Source organism: Chelonia mydas, chromosome 3, assembly GCF_015237465.2.
Source record: "Chelonia mydas isolate rCheMyd1 chromosome 3, rCheMyd1.pri.v2, whole genome shotgun sequence".
Classification (NCBI taxonomy): Eukaryota; Metazoa; Chordata; order Testudines; family Cheloniidae; genus Chelonia; species Chelonia mydas.
The window spans coordinates 102,623,507-102,646,602 of NC_057851.1; the positions used below are offsets into that span (position 1 = coordinate 102,623,507).

The window sequence follows — 23,096 nt, forward strand, 5'->3', positions numbered from 1 at the left end:
TAAAGTCAGCGTTATCAGAGTATAGAAAAAGATTTAGTGGTTCTCCTACTCTTCTAGCTGAAGGAATGTTCACACAGAAAGCAACCTTTAAAGATAACTTGGGTTACTGAATTCAAAAATTTAGAACAAATGTCCTGTTAAAGCCTGATGCATGTTAATATTTCAAAAAGGTATTGTTAGTTTACTTGACTGAAATCAGCTCACTAATTTATTACAGCTTTGAATGGTCTTGCAAAGTTTTTCAGGCAATGCCTTCCACTAGTGCCACCATACATTTTTGTGGGATTGAGGCTATCTTGCTGGTGAATTACTCATTTCAGGATTATAAAGCATCTGCACTAAAAGTGGCTGTCCATTTAAGATTTCTCATGTGTCAGATGCAACAATTCTATTAGATGATACATTGCAGTCCATTATACAACTAATTTACTAAAAGAATCTGTCTCAAATTTTGTGCTGCTGTAGTCCCCCACTTCACATTTTGAAAGCGAAGGTAATAAGTGAACAACAAATTCTGGTCTCAAAACTGACTACTCGCTCAAACTGAGCTCTCCCACTCTTCTTCCTATTCAGTTTGTAAAAGCTATTTCCTACTGAAATCCAAGAGATTTCCTGCAGTGGGCAGCTCATGGACACTGAATATATGAGATATCTGGGGCAAACAGGTCTAGAGAATCAGGTAATTAAGCGCCCCAGAGCCTAAACACCCACAGCCTTGGACATGCGCAGAAGCAATCCTGGAGAACTCCATGATTGTTTCACTGCAAACAGCCTACATTCAATGAAACATATACAGTGCTTTGTGGCTCTACTGCAAGAGAAATATTCTTCTAGGCCAATATCTCTTTACTTGCTATACTATAGCTCCCATTATTTTTGTACTTTACCATAATAACCAGTATTTCCAATACTTTTCTAGTTTTTCTGCACCAAAGCAATATAGATTAAACCCTATATCATCTTATTTATTTTGTGGTAGCACCTAGGAACACCAGTCTTCGAACATATGGACGCCATTGTGTTAGGCACTGTACAAACAAAATGTCTTTCCTTGCCCCAAAGAGTTTATAATGTAACACCAAGTATTAAAATAGTTCTAAGAATTAGCTGGTTTATATCCTGTGTCTTAGGTCATATTGTCAGATCTGTAGAAGCAGGCTGACTCTTCAAGCCAATCTTGATAAAAGATAATTAAAACAATGATACTGAAGCACACAGTCGTGGAATAACTTGCTACCTTTAGTGATGTATCAAAAACCGAAATCTAAATGACTTGTTTGACATGGCTTAATCAGAAGTTCTTTAGATACTGCTTTGTTAAGTACCAAGGATACATAATATAAAAATTACAGTTAGTAAAAAGTTAAAACGTTAGCAGCAGTAGCTCTGATTTCAAAAAGTAATTTGTGATCCTGAATCACCAACTTAATAAAAAAATAAAAAATGGATTCTTTATTCTGCTGATAGTGTTTTCAGTTTAAACTTTCACTTAACTCCATCATTAATGAGACTTGGAAATCCCCCTGGATATAACTGTACTGCCAATAGGAGTATTTTGTAACTTAGCATTAGCCTCAAAAGCCTTCAGAGTACAAGATATGGAGGAGTTAGTTATATACTAACCATTTATTATTCAGCAAGCACACTACAAGAACACTGTACTAAGGTCAAGCAGAATTTCATGATATTTTATACATCATGGGCTCCCTACTTATTTGGGAGAAAGGAAACATTACCTTTAACATGATATTTTAAATGCTTATGATTTTCCTATGTTTTAGTAAAAGATTAACTGCTCTGTTGAAGACATTCTTCAGAGCCAGCGTACATGCCTATAGTACTTCTACTGAAGTGGGGTTTCTTAAAAAAAAACAAACAAATCTTGCATGATTATATAAAAAATGATAGAAAGTTTAATGCATTTAACTTGCAGTTTCATGTTCATGAAGTAACATTCTATATATGATGCAACATGAACCTATACACAGTTTAGTTAGTGGCCACTAAATACTTCTCATATAAGATGAAACTTTTACTAACCTCGCTGCTCTGATTTAGTTCTGGCCAGGTCTGGTTTAGGGATGGCATTGATGGAGACTTGCTTGGAGGTGCTTCTGCTGGAGAGCTGGAGTAACCTACCTCACCAGACTGATCTCCAACTTCTGAAATGACAGGAACCACTATAAATCAAAACAAACATTTAATTGAGCTCGTCGTTGAAAAGCTGCCGATGCCTCATGGAAAACATAGGTTATGTCTACACTACTGACCTTACAGCAGCACAGCTGTACCGCTGCAGCTGCGCCACTGTAACATTTCCTGGGTAGCTGCTCTATGTCAGCAGGATAGAGCTCTCTCGCTGATAATTAAACCATCCCCAATGAGCAGCGGTAGCTATGTTGGTGGGAAAGCATCTCCCACTGACCTAGCGCTGGTCCACACTGGTGGTTTTTTTCACACCCCTGACCGACAAGTTTTGCCGACAAAAGTGCTAGTGTAGACAAAGCCTCCATTATCTTTTATTCTGCACCCTACAACTCCTTATTTGCCTTTTAGACACCTACATTAAACCACCTCCATCTGCTTCTTCTATTGGTTCTTGTAGAAATAGTTTTGTCACTGAGAGGACAAGCATCTAATAGTGCTTTACATCTTAAAATGCTTTACAAGTACTAATTCTTCCAACACTTGTGAGGAAGCAAACTCTCATTTTACAAATAAGTGATTTGCCCAAACAAACAGTTGCTAACAGACAACTCAAGAGTTTCCACTCTTAATTCCCATGCTCTAACCTTCAGGTAGTATTGCCTCTCCCAGGACCTCTTGAAAAACTAGAACTTGAAGTATTATTCTGTATCTTACTCCTCTTATTGCTTAATATCCATGGGCTGCACATAATGGAGGCTGGGGGAGGCTAAGCGTCCCCAAACCTTGCGCCACGGGAAGTGGGAGGGGGAGAAGGACAATGGCAGATTACTGCACAGGCCCATGGCGCCTGTGGCCAGGGGCCCCGAATTGGCTGAAAAAAATCTCCCCCCATTACAGCCGCGGGTCTGAGGAGCTCTCGCTCCCTACCACAATCTCAGGGCTGCAATGGGGGTGGGAGGGTGAGAGGGAGAAGAACGAGAGGGGGACAGGCCCACAGGGAAAGAGGCAGAGTGGGGGCAGGGTGGGGTGGGACCATTGGTGGGGCCACAGGTGGAAGGGGTGGAATGGGGGAAGGGCTCTAGGCTCATCGCTCTGGCCAGGCTGAGAGCACCACTTTGATTCTGGCCAGGAATGAGAGCTTGATTCCGCCTGGGGCCGAGCTCTCAGCCTCCCTCCGTAGCACAGACTGAGCTCTCACCCCCTCTTTGTCCCAATTGGGGCTATGGGGGGAAGGGGTCGAGCTCTCAGGCCTCCCCAACCCTGGCTGAGGTCATAGGGGGGCTGGGAACAGTGAGCAGGCATGTGACCATGGTTGGTAGAGGCAGGGCCTTGGCCAGAAGAGGCAGGGCAGGGGGATAGCCTCCCCAAGGGGAAGCTTCATCCACTGCCCCGGTTAATATCCCAAAAAGTAAGGGCAGATTCTTGGAAATTAAAAATATATTATACAATTTTCTAGTCTTTGATGAGGCATCAGCTGTTTTAACTGTATTTAATCTCAAGAGTCAGGATTTTTGGGTATTATGTTAACACAGTGATGGCAGAAGTTTGAAACTAGGGATTTCTGTTTCCTGGTGGTATAACGTAATGAGCAATCTATTTGATAGTTTAGAGAAGGCGTATTACACCATGATGAGACAAATTTCAAATGAAAAAAGTTACAGCATTTCACCTAAAATGAAGACCATACTGGATATCAAACAAACTTCCAGTATGAACAGAAACAACCTCTTTACTTGAAAGGTTCAAAGCAACAGACATCAATACTGAGAGATTAACAAACATCAATACAAATTGTAATCTGAATAGAAAGACAGAAGAACATATAAAAGATCTATTAAACCACGTAGTCTGCTCTCTGATATCAAAGAACTGTTCCCTGCAATATATTCTTCACTGTTTGAGTGAGCTTCTTTTAAAAAAACTCAAGCAGTTGGGCTTCCCTTCACTACTTTTCGGAGATTATTCCAGTCTAACAATTGTCATATTTATGATGTTATTATTCTGTTTTTTCCTTAATTTCACCCCATTTCACCAAGTACTACTGAATAATCCATCTCCCTTTGTGGCATTAAGGTATCTAACAAGTTTTTGAAGCACATAATTCCTCCCCCACCAATTTTCTTCTGAGCATATTATATTACAGAACAGTAGCACTGTACGCTCTCCCCTTGCCCAAAATCATGTAACATCAGAGTTTTGAAGTTCCAACTTTTTGTGCCCACCTGGGCCTCAAACTGTGGGTATATCTATGTTGCAGCTGGGAATAAGCCTCCCAGCCCAAGCAGACAGACTCAAGCTATCTTAGTTTGAGTTAGCATAGTAAAAACAGGAGTGTGAATGTTGAAGCTCAGGCAGCTAGTCAGAGTCTCCGCTGAAGCTGCAAAGTCTACACTGCTATTTTAGTGTGCTAGCTCAAGTGAAGCTAGCAGTCTGTTACCCAGGCCGAGAGACTCACTCCCAACAGCAGTACACTAAAACACTGATTCTCCATAAACTGATATAATTTGCTCAGAATGAATTTCAACTAGTGTCTGGCACCATTCCCTCTTTGGGGAAGCAACATTTAAAGTGTTATTTAGGGTAAAAAGTTAAATCTACTGTGTGTCTCAAGCAAAATTAATGGGGCCAATGACAGTCATTTACGCACATACTGCAGGACTGAGGCTGTGTTGCAGACCAGAGTATTTATAGGCAACCTGATGTCAGAATAAGTGGGTGTTCCACGTGACATACTATGGTTACTGAACTGCAGAGTACCCATACAATGAAAGTTTGAGTCCTGCTCTCAGAAGCTTTCTGAGAATGTGTTGCTCTGTCTGAATTCTGCAATAGCTCCTTCTGGAATTTTGCCCTAATAGGAAATATTTTGGTTTAAGAGCCAATACTTCAAAGTACTCTAAAATCTGCACACATTTCCAGAGCTTATTTTAGAGGTACTACCAAGGAAATTAGCAGTAAAGAGGAAAGACTAGTAAAAAGCAGCAGCAGGGTAATGTAATCTTAGGCCACGTTTCCATTACAAAATTAAATCTACTTAAGTTAGGTTGACTTAAAACAGAAGGGGCGGTTGGATGGGGCAGAGGTTTGGGGAGGGGGGCGGTCAGGGGATGGGGAACAGCGGGGGTTGGACAGGTATGGGAGTCCAGGGGGCAGGGGTGTGGATGGGGGTCAGGGCAGTCAGGGGACAAGGAGCAGGGGGCATTGGATGGGTTGGGAGTTCTGAGAGGGGCAGTCAGGGGGCGGGAAGTGAGAGGGGTCGGAGGCCGGGCTGTTTGGGGAAGCACAGCCTGCCCTACCCAGTCCTTTCGGAACCCCAATGTGGCCCTCAGGCCAAAAGATTTGTCCACCCCTGTTCTACATAATACAAATCACATGGGCTAAAAACACAATCTCTGCTTTCATTTAAAAAACGCAATCACCCAACTCCAGGAGTTGGTGTTTTAAAAACCCCCAATATCACAAGATTTGTCACAAGATAAATTCCCAAATATTGCCAATATTGGGATTTTCTGCTCCCTTTGCTTGCTTGAAGATTTTTATACAGAAGTTTGAACCATGCAAGTGTTACCTTAAGAGTATTTTAGGGAAAAAAGATCATTAAAAGGTTTGTGTTCAGAAGTTTTGTATAAAAGAGTTATTACTGAGGCAAAGTAAATACAATACTTGATATCAAATATAGGTAATTTTGCAATCCAGACAGGGTGGGTATTATGACTGTTAAAAGATTATTTTTTATTTGCTGCAAGTTGATTTTAATGCAACAGATGACCACTGAAAGACAGAACACTATGTCTTGCAGAAGGAGATCTGGCCAGAAGCTGGGGCTTTTAATACCTGGAAAAGTGCTATTCTGACCGTAGGTCAGGGATTCTCCCAAGAATTTTTTTGATGGCCTCTGTGTGGGGCCACCAATTCTTCCTGGTAGCTGCACTGACCAGTTTTCCTAAAATACTTAATTAACTTCAGGAAAAACAAAAATATGCACATATACATGTCCAAATCATTATTTTATTTATGTAGGGTGGTTGTGTGGTTTTTTTGTTTGCAGACAATAATAAAAATAACGTACAGTTGTATTTTGGTCCCCTTGGCCCTTGCTGCTTCCCCTAGCTCTCCACCCATTGCCTCTGGCCACCTCTACCTCCTCCCATGGATCCCAGAGCGGTGACAGGTCCCCTGGAAATCCCCCTTCAGCGGGGACCTAAGCAGTGGTGGGCCCCCTGCGGTTCTTCCTCAGCAGCGGGCCTCTGGCTTTCCCCATCCAGTGTTCCCCTGACCTCAGATTCAACCATGAGTATTTTTAGTAAAAGTCATGGGGCTGTGATTTTTTGTTTTTTGTCCATGACCTGATCCTGACTTTTATTAAAAATACTCATCATTATATCGTAGTCTTACTTATGAGAGCATGTTAGTATATGGGTATGAAGATCAGACAGACATTTAAGGTCTATTTTGAGCACCTACATAAAGACCATTAGGCCTTTAGATTTAATAAAGAAATTTATGGTTGAATGGTATCGTGGTGATACCATGTATGTAAAAATGAACAAACACCACCACCACCACTCCCCTTCCCTTTGGGGGCTTGTCCAGGATCCCACTGACACTAATTTTGGTTGCTCTAGACCCTTGGACAGAAGGGACAGCATCCTATCCTCTAGGGCCACTATAAGGGTCTTTTACAGGGAAGTTCAGTAAAAGAAAGGAAACGGAGGGTATATTAAGTACCTATGCATATCCATTTTTGGCAAAGTACAGCAGAGGTCCATTGACTGCATGGAAATATTGACTAGGAGAACCCCCTGGGAAGTTATGGGGAAAAAAACTAACTGCAGCTTTCTTAAATAATCACAAAGCAAACAAGGCACAGTTTGAAGGCAGCGGTCTTTCAGGAACCGTATTTGGCAGCTACAGTTCTGCAGGCAAAGTGTACCACCTTGAGGAATGAATGTAGAAAACATAAGAATCAGCTCAGTGAAGCCATAGAAGCAGCAGCTAATAAGCTGAATGAGAAGACCGAGGATGTATGTTCCCAAATCTTTGTCGCCAGTGAAGCCTGGTAGGCTACAGTAGCACAAAGTGACATACTGAAGTTAAAGTATAATGTGCTAGATGTGGAAATATGTGAAATTAAAAATTACAAACTCTGAGAACACTGCAAAGCTCAAAGAGAACTGAACAATCAGGGTTAGCAGAGGTACTGGAAACAACATTAGGTGAGAAGGGAAAGGAAGATGCTCGGTTTGATAATTAAAAGTTATGAAAGTATAACTCTGTACAGTCCCACCCAATAGTACTCATAGTAGTCAAACAAATTATCTAACGGGAGGTCAGGCGGTGATAACTACCACCTGCCTCCCCAAAGCCTTAATAGTCATTTTGAAGGAAACGGGTCTGTAAATGACCAACTATGATGACTGCTTAGGCATTTAAGGCACATTTGCAGCAGCTGTATAAAGACCATTCGGCCTTTAGATTTAATAAAAGAATTTTGATTCAGTTGGTGTTGTGATGATGATAATAATAATAGGTATTATTATTCCTACAGGTAGACTGAAGGATTAGGTAGGCTTTCTACAAAATATGGTCCAGGAGCAAGGGTTTAGTTTAATAAGCTAGAAAGTACTGTAAGTTTACCACTTTCTAACTTGCCATTGTAAAATAGTGAGAAATTAAGTCTGAAAAGCACCCATTCCTCAGGTCTCCACAGATCCATAAGCTATAAGCAAGGCAACTGCTACTTCCAAACAGGTATACCTTGACAGTCATCCAAGAAAGGAACAGATTTAGCTTGTTTTTCTTTTAAGGAAATGGCATTACTGCAGTAACCTGGCCCGAATGCAAATTTACAAGAAAAAAAAATAATGGAACTACTTCTGAATTATGTGAATGGTTTAAGGCTCTATACTCAGGTGATAGTGGAAGATATTAAAAATGTTACTCACATAACAGGAATTGAAATGTAAATTACTGCACATTTCAGTGCCAACAGACCATAAAATGTCATCCAAGCCACCAGTCAACAAGAATACTGATATAATTTACTTATAAACAGCATGAGACTTCAAACATGCTAAGTGTACATACAACTCGTCTGACCAGATGCTCCGATATTTTTAATTCACATCTTCCTTTCCTCCCGTTTGTTTTGGCTCTGTGACACTTTGTAAATTATTTAGGGCAAAGTCTTAAATACTGGCACAGCTCCTTGCACAGTGTGGTCCTGACCCTGACTGAGCTCCTTAGAGCTAAACAGTAATCCTCCAGCTTTTGATGTGTATGTGGAGAAAACTGCTGATGTGACCCCATTCAAATTCAACACATCAGAGGACAGCAATGTAGAATAAGATACTACAGGATTGTTACATACATCTGCAGCCTCTATTTAGATGATCTGGTTGTCCTTTCTGGCCTTAAACTCTAGGACTATGATTTGTGTGAAATTCTAAGTGGCCCCAAGATGTTGTAGACAGTATTTTTTCTATAAATGTAGTAGTACATGAAAACCTTACTTTTACTTGACATTTGATTATCTTCTTCCACTAGCTTTTGCAATTCATCATACTTGATGCAGTAACAGACAAGAAAGTCATCTCTGCCCCAGAGACACTACAATCTAGTCTAAGGTAGAAGCACTGTTTAAATAGTATGCTGCATGATCCGGCAATGGTTTAATCCAAGAATTGAAGGTAGCAGTTTAAATATGATTTGTTACATACTTTCTGATCACAAAAAGTATATGGTTATGCAGTGTTTAGAGGAGGAATTTGGCCAAAAACATGTAAGAGCAGACAGCGAGTTCCAAGCATAGAGCACAGCAGCATGGGAGACAAAGAAAAAATCCATTAAGGAAAGGACAGACAGGTAAGGGTGTCATTTTTCAGATCCTTGAAACAGAGGATGAGAAACGTGAATTTGATACAAGAGGAAAAGCCAGTGATGTTACTCAAATAATTCTGCTCTTAAAATAATTTTCACAATCCATTATTTGTCACATTTTGGCAGCAACTAGAGGCCTCAATCAAAATCAGGGTTCCACTTTGGTTGATGCTCTGTACAGAGTAGAAGACTCTCCTTTGCCCAGAAAGCTTATTATCTGAGAAAAGCTGCATCCCATTTTGCCCAGCCCAAAGTACACATGGCAAGATATGCTCAAATACTATAAATTGAATTTGAAAAAAAAAATTCTTACATTTTTGTGAAGGCTGTTGGAAGCAAGTTTTATTGCAGTGTGGCTTTCACACAAGCATTACAGAAGCTCAGTTTATTCATGTCTTTAGGCTGGTCTGCAGTAGAAAAGTTGAATCCATGTAATTTGATCTGCCAACTAAACTAAATGTATTAGCTTAACCTAAATCGATATAAATGAGGACTAACAGATTTAAATGCATCTATAACTAGGGGCTTGCACTGGTGTAGCTACAACAATTTAGTTCCACCAGTAACTTTTGCTAAAGCCCTTAATCCTACTCAAAGAAAAGATCTTAATTCACTAAAGACTGAACATTTTACTGTGAGCGCACTCAAGTCACCCCGTTTAAATAAAATAGCAAGTGAGCTCTAAGAATATTCTAGAGTTGCCTACATGAAGCAAGACACGAGGCCTTCACAAGCACAGCCAGGATTAGTGGAGCGGGTCAGAGAATATCTACCATGCTAGGGTCCCACAGCAATGTCACAAGAGTTGTCATTTTTCATAATAGAGATCAGTGCCATCTTGATTTTTATTTTGGAAAAGCTTTCCCATGATTTGGAAGGCCACTTATCACCTCATATATAGAGCTCATTGTAGCATTTTTGACCAGGAAATTTTCAAATTTTAGATGAAGCTGCAGCCAGCTGCAAAACTTTCTGGTTTAAGGTCTGGTCTACACTTCAAAGTATAACTATTTTGGTTAGAGTTGATTATTATCTCTACTACTACTAGAACAACAGTAATAGAGGTAAAAGCCTTAGGGCAGATGAATTTATACAGGCATAAAGATTACTGACACTAGAATGGTTATTCTTCCCATATGAGAGTAGGTATACCAGTAAAAAGCACCTTTATACTGATGTAACAGATTCCACACTTCGGGGAGCTGCTCCACTTAGTTAAAGCAGTACAACTGTCTAGGTGCAGACAACCCAAATCAATGTTCAATGCTCTTAAACTGCTTCATGTGTGAAAAAGATTAAATGAAAGTTTCAGATTCAAACTTGGAGGTTCAAATACAGCTTTTGTCTTTAGAAGTGGGCATTAGTAAATTAAGCCTTGGAAGAATGCCCCTAAATTTTTGAAGTTAACGTAAAAGGAAAGACAGCTATTGCACTTAAGTAGAAACTTGGTGCACAACTGAAAGCCAGAAGTGAAATCCATACTTTTGAAGTAGAGAGAAGAAGAGTGTCTGACTGACTTTTAGAGTAACCTATATCAAATATCTAAATCATTTTAGCAAAGATTGGCAAATACTTCAGCTCATGAGAGGAAAACACTGAAGAATGACCACTAAAAATAGACAAGATATCCCTATACAGTGGTCACCATACCATGCACACCCATAGCAGAAGAAAAAAAAAAGTTGTGTTCCTACTGATTTTAAAAACACAAAAAACAAAACAAAATCACCTGATTTTTTTGGGTCAAACGACTAAGATTTAAGATTTAGTAGTAGTACTAATTTGCTACTGTCCTTAAAATTGAAGTAAGAGGAAATACAAATCCAGTTTGTATCCTTTTTGCCTCTTTATGACGTGTGTCATGGCCCAACTGGTTTCTATTGATTGCTAAATCTTGTCTAATTTTTTCCCCTAGAAGGCTATCAATGACTGGTAAACTAGGCTGATAAAAGTCACCAGTAACAAGGAAGTGATACCTGAAAACCACTTCCTCCAAATTTAACTAACTTTCTGGTAATACCTTACAACTGTCATAGCGAATAGCTGTTAAAGCTTCAGTTACTCAGCATCTTCATATAAAGGACCAAGGAAGCTCCCATTCTAATTTCCTTGGCCTTTCTACAGTAAAAAAACAGCATGGTCCAACGGAGAGGGCACAGAATGGTTTCCATTCTCTGCCCTTCCATAGGCTCTGCACACCTCAGTTTCCTCATCTGTAAAATGAGGCTAATATTTTCCCACCTTAGTAAGCATTTTGAGACATATGAAATTTTTTTGTATTAAATATGTATTCAGTGTGTTAAGTATTACTTAATTTTAATGCCAATTATTGTAAGTCCTCCAGCGCAAAAAAAGAAAAGATTTAACATTCAAAGCAAGTTTGGTATTTCTGAAGTAAAATTTTAAAATAAATTTCAGGGCTTCTTTATGCACTGTAAAGAAGCAAAAGATGAGCACAAAACAATTTACTTCTATATATATCATTTACAGGAAATGGTAGTTTGCATTTTCCATTCAAGAAAATCAAAGTGGTTTACAAATATTAATGAACAGGACGCATCACATCCTTGTCAGGTAAGTAGTCCATTCTACAGGTAGGGAAACAGGCACAGAAAGATTAACTGGCTTATCCAAAGCCACAGAAGTCTGTGGCAGAGCTAGGAATAGTATTCAGATCTCCTGTGCTTTAACAACAAAGCCATCCTTCTTCTCCCATAGGTAACACTGGCTGTAGGTAACATTTTCACCAGCATTTATATGACTTATATTTATATGACTAAGTTCTATTTTCAAAAGTGACTTTGGCATTTAAGTACTAAGCATTAAAACTCTCAAGTCAAGCAAGCACTTTTGAAAGTTTTACCCTCATGTATTACATGACTCAGGATAGTGGATCATTTCACGTACCATCATAAAATAAATTAAAACTTCTAAGTTTATTTGCAATTCTGCAAATATCAGCTATTTGTTTGTAACCTTAACTGGATTGTCATCTGGATATACAATGAAGGTTCTTTAGCAACACACATCTTACCTGTTGTGTCTTCCAAATCAATCAGTTTGGGCATTAAACTTTCAGGTAGTTTTTCAGGTAAGTCATAGCCATTCTTCCTAGCAACTACCAGATGAAAAGCAGCACAGAACTCATCCAGTGTCAATGCGCCATCTTTATCAAAATCAGACAGTTCCCTAAAAGGAAAACTTACTATAAATAAAATCAAATTCCTCTCTAAACCATTTTATTTTCAGATTATATTCTTTTGTTGCCTTATCTGAAAGACTGTTAGATGTGTATTTTATATAATTCCATTTCCCATGTTAATACTTAGGACCTACAGTGCTATGCATTTTGAGTGTTCTTTAATGACAGATGAGTCCTCATTAATGATGGGTTCTAAAATTAACGACTGGGTTTAAACTCATTTAATATTACATTCTAAGTCTTTAGTTTACTATCTTTATTTTCTGCATTTTTAAGCACTGATGGTTCTGCTCAGCACTATCTGCAAAAATTAAATTAGTGGCAGATAATACAGCAGTTTTTCAGCATGTAGATATTACAGTTTGACACTTTACATACTTTTATTTAATGAGGGAACAATCTTATTTAAATTAGAATCCAAAATGTAAGTTATCTGAACAGCTAATGAAGGAGACCAAATCTGTTGAGGACGAGTTATTGAATGATCATGTCTGGCGTTGTAGCACTCTTTCTACACTGAAATGAAGAGTAAGCTTTTTGTTTAAGTCGTTGTGGGACTTTAACAAATTTACCCAGAAGCATGTGTGACTAAATGAAATACGCATGACAAAAATGCGTCTTTTTCCATGCAATTTCAACACATTTTGGTTGTGTGAAGTACCTGACATTGTGGACTCTAGCTCCCTGTTAAGTAGGGGCCCAGTCCTGATCCCACTGAAGTCAGTGGAAAATGTAATATTGGCTTAAATGGGAACAGGATTGACACTAGAATAGCACTGGCATTTTGTGCAGGCGACACTTTCTAGGAAGGAAGTTGAAAGGTGCTGACTGATTGTCAGACAGCCCTAATGTGAAATAGTGCAGTTCTCAAAAATAGCTACCCCAAACTTTGACACTTCACACTTACCAAATGTGAGAAAGCTCAAGAATAGGTAGTTTTGATTTGGTAAAAAATTCTTTAGCTGCAGACCCTGAAATATTAAAACAATAATGCTTAATATTTATTGCAAGCTTACCAATCTAAGTCTCTTAAAAGTTTATGGTAAAAACAATTAAACAATTTAGCAAAGGGTCTAAGGGAATAGTGCTAATTAGAAGAGTAAGACTAGCAAAGCTGACCTATTATAAAGACAAATTAGTTTCAAAGCTTCAGTTTTTTTAATCACAGTGGAGCTGTACTGTACCAATAATTCACTAAACGTAGGACCTGACAAAATGATATATAAATCCATGTCCACCAGCACGCTGTCTTTGAGAATACAAAATTGCTATACCTATAGTAACTTCTGTGTTTAAAGAACTCACCTGGAATAAAGCCGTTTAGATCAGGTTGAATGGTTTTAAACTGATTTACATAATACTGCCTTTGTTCATCAGTTATTTTCCAGGGATCATCATAACTACTCGATTGCCTACGAATTTCATTTGCAGTTGTAGCTGATGCTACAGTTCGTACTGTTGTCTGGTCCTGCAATGAAACATTTTTTCCTCAGTATTATCTGTCTAAAACAATCACATGGACTGCCATTGTCTCTAGACTACTTGCCTTCAAAGCTTAGTTATTTCTTGTAGAAGTTTAAGTGTTGCAGGAAGCTGTCAGCAGATTGCATATTTGGGACTATCAAGCTATAGGAAATATTTCTGCACATTAAATGGTGTAGAAGTGATTGCAATTATGTAAGCAACAAAAAAGTATGAAGTGTATGCAGAGAAAGCAAAGTACAAATATTCTCAGTTACTTTTAAATTTGGCTTTTCAAATGTTAGCAAATTTTTAATTTTGAAAAACTTTACTAGATTAAAAAGGTATAATACTTAACAACGCAATGATACAAAAGTATCTGTTGGGTAAATAAGCATAGAACAGATTTCTGACCTCCACAACATAGTAAATTTGGGTCAACAGTATGAGTCTGCAGTGAAAGTATGAAAAAGATGATTGCAACATTAATTTGAATGAAGCAAATCAAATGAATACCAATAAAATGTCACACCTGGACAGAAGCAGGATGCATGGCTAAAAGAGTACTGGTTGGTGGGGTATCTGCAAAACTGACCCAGTTTTCTTGATGTGGTGGCGGGGAATGGCCAGACCATATGGGATCACCAGTAGTAGATGAGCCTGAAAGCAGAAGAAACAGTTCCCTTTCAAAATATAACAACCTGAGGAAAATTTAAGAAAACTTTAGCTGGACGAAGTCCATGGAAAACTGAAATAAATGTGCTACCTAGAAAAGCACATTAAAATTGTGAAGATAATCACAAACCAGACTGTAGTAATGTGAAAAAAATTCAAAGGCTATTCTCCAATGCCTTATTGTAATATTAGTATTTTATACTGAACAATACTCCTTTAAATATACACAGTAAAGAAAAAGGATGAGATTGCTTACTGTCACTGGTATTTATAAATTTTAGAAAAAGATCTGGGTTGTGAAACATGTGCTATATCAAGAATAATTAAAATGAAACTTCTTCATATTTTTCCCTTCAAAGAGAACTGAGAAGAGAAACCAAACACTGTACTGAGAGGCAAAGAAACTAATTCATTTATTTAAAGTTGTCATATGGCATTCCTTCAATTCAGATATCTTGTGCTATTTCTATTTTTTTTCCTTCTTAATGTTTTGATTTGTAATTCCAGCAACAGCTCATTTTTTGAGCATCCGTTTTCTTGATAACTATAATTTAATAACTTAACTCCGTTGCCACGGTAGTGACACTTACTCAACAATACTCGAATCTCAAGTCTGTAAAATTATGTAACACGGTGGTTGAGAGGCTTACCAAAAGCCGTACAGACTTGTTTTTCATAAGTGTGTTCTGTTCAGTGAACTTATTTTGATTATGTAGTGTTGGATGTTCAGTGCTTTAATAACTTAATTATACTGATGTTTAAATATCTATAGCAGCTTTTTTTTGGCATCTGAGTCACCCAATACCAGGGGTATAAAAGTCTCAAGCTCCTCCAAAGTTGTGATTCAATAAAAAAATGAAGGAAGTCTTGGGAAGGAACAGGACAATCAGGAAAATTTTAAAAATTTGGAAGAATCACAAGACTCAGGTCTGTTTCCTACATCAAGTAGAAAATATTAAACCCCTGGAAGACCAAGGAGCAGTTGTGAAATTGGCTCCCTTGAAGATTTTAAACAGAATGAAGGTTGTACAGTGCTTTTGTACAACCAAACGCAATATTGAGGTTATGTTAAATTCTGACAAGCACATTTCTACCTCATGCATCCAATGCTAAAGATGCAAGAAGTGGGTTCATAACTTACTATTTGACTCTCATGATACGATCATGAAGCCTACACTGCACATCCGAAGAAAGGAGAAAACATTCACCACATTATAGTCTGTTAACTCTTTAACTTGGAGCCAAATTTATGCAGCAAGAACAATTAAGCTGTTCTTAGGATGGGTGTCCATAAGTAAGTTACCATGAGAGAACTTTGTATATATAAGCAGTTCTTTCACAGAACTTGAGTATTATCAACAGATCCAGGTTCATGGAGATTATGGATAGAGAACACATCATTGTTAGTGAACAGAATAGGCAAAACCTCAAAAAAAATCAAGGTAATAAGACAACTAAAATGTTAAGAAAAAATTGTTACTGGGACTATTTATAAGTAATTCCAGAATTACTCTATGTTTATATGTATTAAGATTAAGTGTGATGAAGTTACTCTTTCAGCTGGAGACTTGATTAGAGAATACTAAGTCACTTTTTTCAGAAAAAAGAAAACTACTCAGAAAAACTAACTTTACAGAAAACTTTTACCTGTTACTCTATCTGCTAGTGTGCACAGTAGATTGTCGGGGTCTATTATACTTTACATACATTGCAAGAAAAAATACAGGATATTACTTAGATTTGTTTCCGGAGAGCTTTCTCCCACTTGTAAATAGGGGAAGTCTAATATAGGGGGAGATGTTAGATTACTTAGTTTCTTCTAGCTATCATAGTAATTAATAGTTTTAACTATATTAGTAGGCAAAAGGTGCTACAATCCACACCCTAAACATTAACCTGTGCTTGGGATTCCTAGCTGGAACTATTGTTTTAGTTCTCTTGTGTACACAACTACTTCCTCAGACCCATTCCTTGTGTGCCAGTGAGCTAGTGTTTAATCCAACAGTGCTGAGAGTAAAGGGGGTGGTGATCTCAAATTGCTCTCTGCTTCCATGCTCTTCCTTAGCAGCTAGCCTAATTAGCCAAAAAATTAAGTAGGAGCAGCTCAACTAATGCATCTCAGAAGAACTTCTCTTCCTGTTTCTGTGCCTGTGGTGGGCCCCACAGATAGTGAGCCAAATCTTCACTCAGCTCTTCATCTCATCTCTGAGATCCTTTCAGCAGTGGTTACGGCACGACTGCGGGAATAAGTGGGATCTGAAATTGCTCCCTTTCCTGTAAGTTCTCTCAGGTCTGCAGCTGGACAAAGTTCTGGACAGAGGCAGAGCTTAGTCCCCATCCTGAACATGAAGTTCAGCTGCAGGGCAGGATTCACCTGCCTGAACAGAAGCAGAATTACAAGAGCAGCTTTAAAGATGTACAATACCTGCAAATGCAAAATACATTCAAAAACATGTATTGAAAGTACTATAGTACAGACAGTTCTTACATAACTTTACCAAACAAGGTTTAGTTTAGTTGGTCTGCCAGGGATGCCTACTTTGACTATGATGGATGAGGGGTAGTTGAACTTTCCAAGTTAGTCTTACTGGGTATGGAGGTCTGAGAGAACTTGTCACCTCCCCCTCAACTACTGGCTTACCTCTTGGATCCTGCAGACCTGAAACAAAAGTCGCTAAAGTCAATGGAAGGCTTATATGAATTACGGTTCCTGGACATCTTAAGTTAATGTCTTCCTACTTCTACTGCTCCTGTATTATGTTTACTAAACCTTGGCTGCTTGCTTTGTTTTTGCTGTGCATTGTCGGCCATTTGCTAATGAGAAGACAGCTTCCTTCATGATGAGTTTTTACAAGTTTCAATTTCACATAATGAAACTAAAACTGATTCTGTGGTGATCATCAGACTATCACTTGTAGTATTTCTATTCCTGTCAGAATAATGGTTCAGCATTTCTATACCATCTGTGCAGGATTATAGCATCAAAGAATTAATTGCAATAATTGCTTTTGCATGGGTAGGCTTGGAAGGATTCTGTTTTTATTTTATAAATTTGAACAGGTAGTTGGTTTTTTCAAAAGTGCCAGTACTCTATTTTTATCCTGTCTTTTTTTTTTTTAATATACTAAACAGGAAATATAAATCCTCAAAAGATATGGACTGTTATTCTTTTATTTCAGTATAAGTTTAGCAACTTATTATAGATGAGTTCTTTTATGTGAACAGATGGATCAAAGTGTTACATATTACAGTCAGCCAGAGCCTGGCTTATACTGATAAACTAAATGCATATGATTTTTTTTTTTGCTGATAACTAATAAAGAATTAAATACTGTATTTAAAACATGATTTTATACTATCAAACACATCTGGTTATTCAAAGTTTAGCTACTACCAAAGAGGATAAATTGAGAAATTAAGTCTTACATTTTATTGACTGCCAGATGAAGTAAACAGCAAAAAAAATGTACTATTTATCTGAAAATTTTCCCTGTAGAAGTGCCTAACTGACAAAGTCCCACTGACTTTCAAGTGGACTAAGCTCCTAAGTGATTTCTGAAAATCACTGGCTCCTACGTCACTTATGAAAGTTTTACCCTTCATCATATGCTTTAACTTTTATTCCTGAATTTCAATTAAGACTGAATTCTTCACAGGTTTTGAGGTGAAGAGAAAAATGGACAATTACTCACATTTATCAGATTTTTACTGAAAACTATGCTTCCAAGCCTAGTCATAGTATACTTGCCATATATTTCCAAAACTCTTGTTTCACCTGAAACAGCAAACAGTTACATATTCAATCAATTTGAATTGTGGCACTAGAATTCCCTGGGGGAAAAATCTGGTAGCACCAAATTAATTACTACATCTTTTAAGTAATCTTAAGGTATCAGCAGAATTGTTTTCTTTTTAGGTAGTACAATCTTGTTTTGTGCTTCTAGTTACTTTTCCATTCACTATTGTTGGTATATGGATTTTTGGGGGGGAGAAAGGGAAGTCTGTGAACAAGTGAATAAAGGTTATTTACTTTTAATTTTTCAAGAATCACCTCTGTTCCTGCACACGTGAGTTGGAGCTCCCTGGTGTTGAGTTCACAGAAACTCTACCAAAGCCACGTCCATTTGGGCTGGACAAGTGCCCCTGGTGACATCAACATATGACGCTTGAGTGCAACCCCTAACCACCTCAGCTTCTTTTCCTGAACTACTGAGAAGACTCTTGAAGAAAGTTATCAGTAAAATATCTCTTCACTGGCGCACAGTCCTTCAAAGTCCTCTGTGCATGCACACTTGTGGGACAGTAAAGAGCAACACCTCTTGGAATGGATGGAAGGCCAAGGAACTCTCAAGTCTCGCATCTAACTCTGAGAATAAGACTAATGCACAGTGCTTAGTAAAAGCATGAACTGAACTCCATGTGGCTGTGCTATACATTTCTCCTACGGGAATCTGTCCTTAAATGTGTCACAAACAGCAGTAGCAGGGTGAATAAAAATCAATGATTTTAAAAAATAAAAATAATTAGATTTTTTATTCAAATTGGATTTTTTTTTATTTAAATCAGATTTTTTTGATAAAATGCTTTTTGAGGAAAAACCTATCTAAATATAGTTTTAATTAAAATACATTATAGCTCTAAGATATCTCATCATGGAATAGGGATTATAAATTCTAATTCTATTTTATGAGAATATGTTCATGTAATGTTTAAGAAAAGTTTTGTAAATGAGGTCCAATAGTTCATGGATTAAGGACCCAATCTTATGGGGTTCCAGGGGCTTCTGTATAGATTATTTAGGTTAATATTTCTATCTACCCAATGGGACTCAGTGCTCAGTCTAGAAGATACCATCAGAGATGCTTAGTTTTGTAGTTCTCAATCTGTGGATTTGTGTCTCCAGAGATAACATGCTTAACAACAGCAAAAATGTTTTTAAATAAATAAATATACAGAGGTGAGAAACAACAGACCTCAACATTATTGTCCCTCTGCAAATTTGTGTCAATCCCTTACCTCTCTCTAAAAGTGCAAAGTTTCAAAAAGTTCAATGAATAGAAGATTGTTGGGAGCAGAACAGATCTGGACAAGGAAAAGAAGTCTGGAGATAAATGTGAGAAGGGAGGGACAGGCAGTAGAAACAAAAGCGGAACTGTTTGAGCAGCATATTCCAGAAGTCTTGAGGTCTTTCTGAATGTAGCCTTCACTGATTTGAGATCTACCATATCATTCTCTCACTAGAAGGGAAAATCTATAATGCCAGCAGGCCGTAAAAGAGACCCAGTTTGGGAATATTTTAATGAAGTTCCTCTACCTCTGGGTAAGACAGGCATGCGTGCAAAATGCAAACAGTACAACAAAGAAATGCAAGGCCTGGTTGACTTAATGAAACAACATCATAAGAAGTGTTTTCTCAGGAGGAAGCTGCATTGAAGATGATGAAAGGAACATGTCTGAACATGCAGGATCTTCAGGTTGGTAAACTTTTTTATTTCATACTTCCTTCTTAAGGACTGCCTGTCTCCCTTCTGCACTATTCTTGAATTCTCATGTTTGAGCAAAATATATAATTGTTACTCTGTGGTACTATCATTTTAGATGCAGTTGTGATAAAAAATAAACAGCTGTAATAGGCAGATCTTCCTTTTATAATTTCATCTTTAAAGTAGTACCATCAGTGAATGCAATGAGTAATACTAAATGAGCAAAAAGAACAGAGTACTTGTGGCACCTTAGAGATGAACAAATTTCTTTGAGCATAAGCTTTCGTGGGCTAAAACAGGTAATAAATAACTGCATTGACTTAGTTTATGAGAATCCATTCTCAACATACAGGATTCTGAAGACTGTCCACCTTGAAGATCACCATAATTTTCTATAGTTTCAATTATTCATTTTCTGATATATCTGCAAAACTAATCAGAAAAATTTTCAAAATACATCACTTAAAAATGTATAGTGTGTACCTTCTAAAAATGAAACCTACATCTATCTCTGAGTTGTGAAGAATATGTCTTAAGGTTATAACAACCAACAAGAATGCACTTTTATGGAGAAAAAAAATCCATATTAAATAGAGTCTTCCTGACTAGTGATTTAAATCAAATAATTTGATTTAAATCAAATCCACCCTGAGCAGTAGCTTATGTGGAATGGGCTTTAATTCCTCTCACCCCATATGCCACAAATAATCTGTTAGGACTAAGACCTTCAATAATTCTCTTAAAATCAAGAGAGCTTTCCTCCCATCCAATGAGTGAAGATGGGCTCACTGGGATGGGAGTGAAAGTTTGGATGGAAGACAGAGACTGGTTGATGAAGAAGTCTGTCACCACTTTAGGATAAGTTCTGGGTACACATGAAAGGATCCCTTATCTTTGTGGGGGTCTGCCACTGAAGCCTGTAACTCAATTCTTTCTAGCTGTTGAAATAGCTATAAGGGAATGCAGTTGCCAGGCTCATGCAAGTATAGCGAACAGTCCAGGACCAGAGAGATATGGGTGGATTCTAGGATAAGCCCTTTACTCACAAGGTTAAATGCTTCCAAATTTGCCCATATTTTCAGGTTGCAGGTTTCCTGAACTACAAAATAATCCTTCTCTTCACCATGGGGAACAAATTGAGGTGGTTTGGGGCTGCATTCCCACATACTTACACTCCAGGGTTAACTGGGAACACTGATAAAGTTCCAAAGAAAACTGTTTTGGTAAAGGTTCTATTTCTAGCCCTATTATATTATGAAGTAACAGACCTTAAAATGGTGTCATTTGATTACCATCTTATTCTGCCATGCCACTTCGACCATCATTTCATTTCTGAAAAGCTTTTAGCAGCCAACTTTCTAACTACTGGATCTGGAGTTTAAACTGCTATGCAAAACGAAAAAAGTTTGTGCTGTTTTTTCTCTTGATTAGGTATAAAGGCATGACTTTTTTTTTTGTGGACGGAGCAGAGAACCTGTTTCCTTTTCATAATAAGTTCAAGCATCTGTTTTGTTTTTTTCCCTGGGAAACTCTGGAGAACTGGAGTAGTAGTATGTTTGTGACAGATCAATAACTGAAGCTTAGTTTGAGAGGGGAAGCAATTTGTATTCAGATTATTTAAAACTTTTGTTAGCTTCTGTTTAATTCAAATTCCTGAGAAACACCCAAGAGAATAGACTTTTGTTAGAATAAACTCTCCCACTTAATTGGGGTAAGAATCCACATGGGCCTCCAAAAACTACTCCAGCAAAACCAAGAAAAGACTTTACATTCCTGAATTTAAGGTAAAAAAAGAAAAGAAAAGCTTGCACACACCTTTCAGGCCTTTTTATATCTTAAACAAAAGGGCACAAATCCAAGATCCTCTACGACTACACAAAAACCTTCGCTTCTAGCAAACTACAAGATCGCACTAAAATGGTGTCCTAACTGAAGTACCAGGCAGCAAGATGATAATCAGAATGATCTGATTGTAAGATCCATCTCTCACTCTGCCTAGGCAACAGTAACCGTTTTGTCAACAGTAACCACAGCTTCCAAACAGCATGAGGCATGCGAGTCAAACCCTGACAGTAAAAGGAATATTGGACCTTAAAATTATCACTGGTCCCTTGATTTAGTAATCCAATTTTGGCACTGGTCCAAAAAAAGCATATAAAAAACATCAAAACTGAGAACAATATAGTTTTTATTCCTTGAGGGGTGATCACACACCCCTGAATTAAAGAGTTTGTTTTTCAATGCACACACAGGTGACAATATATTTAAACAAAGAATTCATACACTTTGGTTATTGGCATCCAACAGGTGCAAGTTTACTAACACCAGGAAATAGTTAATCTACCATATTTTGGCTAATAAGCCTTTCAGCTTTCCAAACTCTAGCAATATTCTATACTTTATAAAAGGTTTGGTAAGAACCATTTCCATACATCACCACCCAGATGTTAGTTGGGTCTATGCTTTGACTTGGCTGCCAACACGCAGAATAATTAAATGATCAAAGAAGCATGAAGCTTGGCTAAGGCATTCCTTTACAAACTGGAAGAGACAAATGGAAGATTAATACCAGCAGAAAAAAGATAGTTCAAGGATTAAGGTACTAGCCTAGGATATGGAGACCTGGGTTCAAGTCCCTGCCTGACTATACTTCCTGAATGTCCTTGGGGAAGACGGTCTCTGGTTCTCAGCTCCCCATCTGTAAAACAGAGGTAACAGCCTTTCCATGCCTCAATGGGGTATTGTAAGGATGAATGTACTAAAGACTATATGGTGCTCAGACACTATAGTAATAGGGGCCAAATGGGTAACTAAAATAGATGAAGTTTTTTTCTTGGGTGAGAAGTTCAATATTCTTAAACACTGAGGGATTCAATGTAGAACTTGAGGAGAAGGTAGTACAGGGGACACAGGCAATGAGTTGTCCCCTGCAAAAAGGTAACCCTAATAACTAGTCCTAAATATCAAGATAATCTTCTCTAAATCCTAGCATGAGACACACTGGATTTATAGCTAGAGAGACCTGGATCACCTGTCTGGATTACAAGTGAAAATATTGTGGTCTCATCTTTAAACCCTCTTGGAACTTTTGGAACATAACAGAAAAGTGGCTCAATTTGACATAGTTAGCTGATTATTCAAGAGACACTCAAGACTGGAACAGGAAGGGAATCTCCAAGGTTAGGACCATTGGCAGAGCTGGATTTGAAATTTTGCAGAGCACTGCCCAACACCATCATTCTAGCCTG

General features: G+C 38.0%; 1 protein-coding gene and 1 long non-coding RNA gene across 19 annotated transcripts in view; one reads left to right on the forward strand and one right to left on the reverse strand.

Moving 5' to 3' along the window:
- REPS1 (RALBP1 associated Eps domain containing 1) overlaps positions 1–23,096 on the reverse strand; it is a 109,971-nt gene that overhangs the window by 37,640 nt on the left and 49,235 nt on the right. For 9 of the 18 annotated variants that reach the window (XM_037894887.2, XM_037894881.2, XM_037894890.2 and 6 more), the window contains 5 exons: positions 14,223–14,350; positions 13,535–13,697; positions 13,137–13,200; positions 12,062–12,216; positions 2,041–2,180 (listed from right to left, as the gene is read on the reverse strand). In XM_037894887.2, the coding sequence (XP_037750815.1) occupies positions 2,041–2,180; positions 12,062–12,216; positions 13,137–13,200; positions 13,535–13,697; positions 14,223–14,350 (650 nt within the window). The remainder of the gene's footprint in view (positions 1–2,040; positions 2,181–12,061; positions 12,217–13,136; positions 13,201–13,534; positions 13,698–14,222; positions 14,351–23,096) is intronic. The other 9 variants (XM_037894883.2, XM_043543045.1, XM_037894884.2 and 6 more) reach the window with 3 other exon arrangements.
- LOC122465066 lies at positions 8,573–18,948 on the forward strand. The gene is made up of 3 exons (XR_006289626.1): positions 8,573–8,774; positions 11,518–11,601; positions 18,411–18,948. It is a non-coding gene; the product is annotated as an uncharacterized LOC122465066 (long non-coding RNA).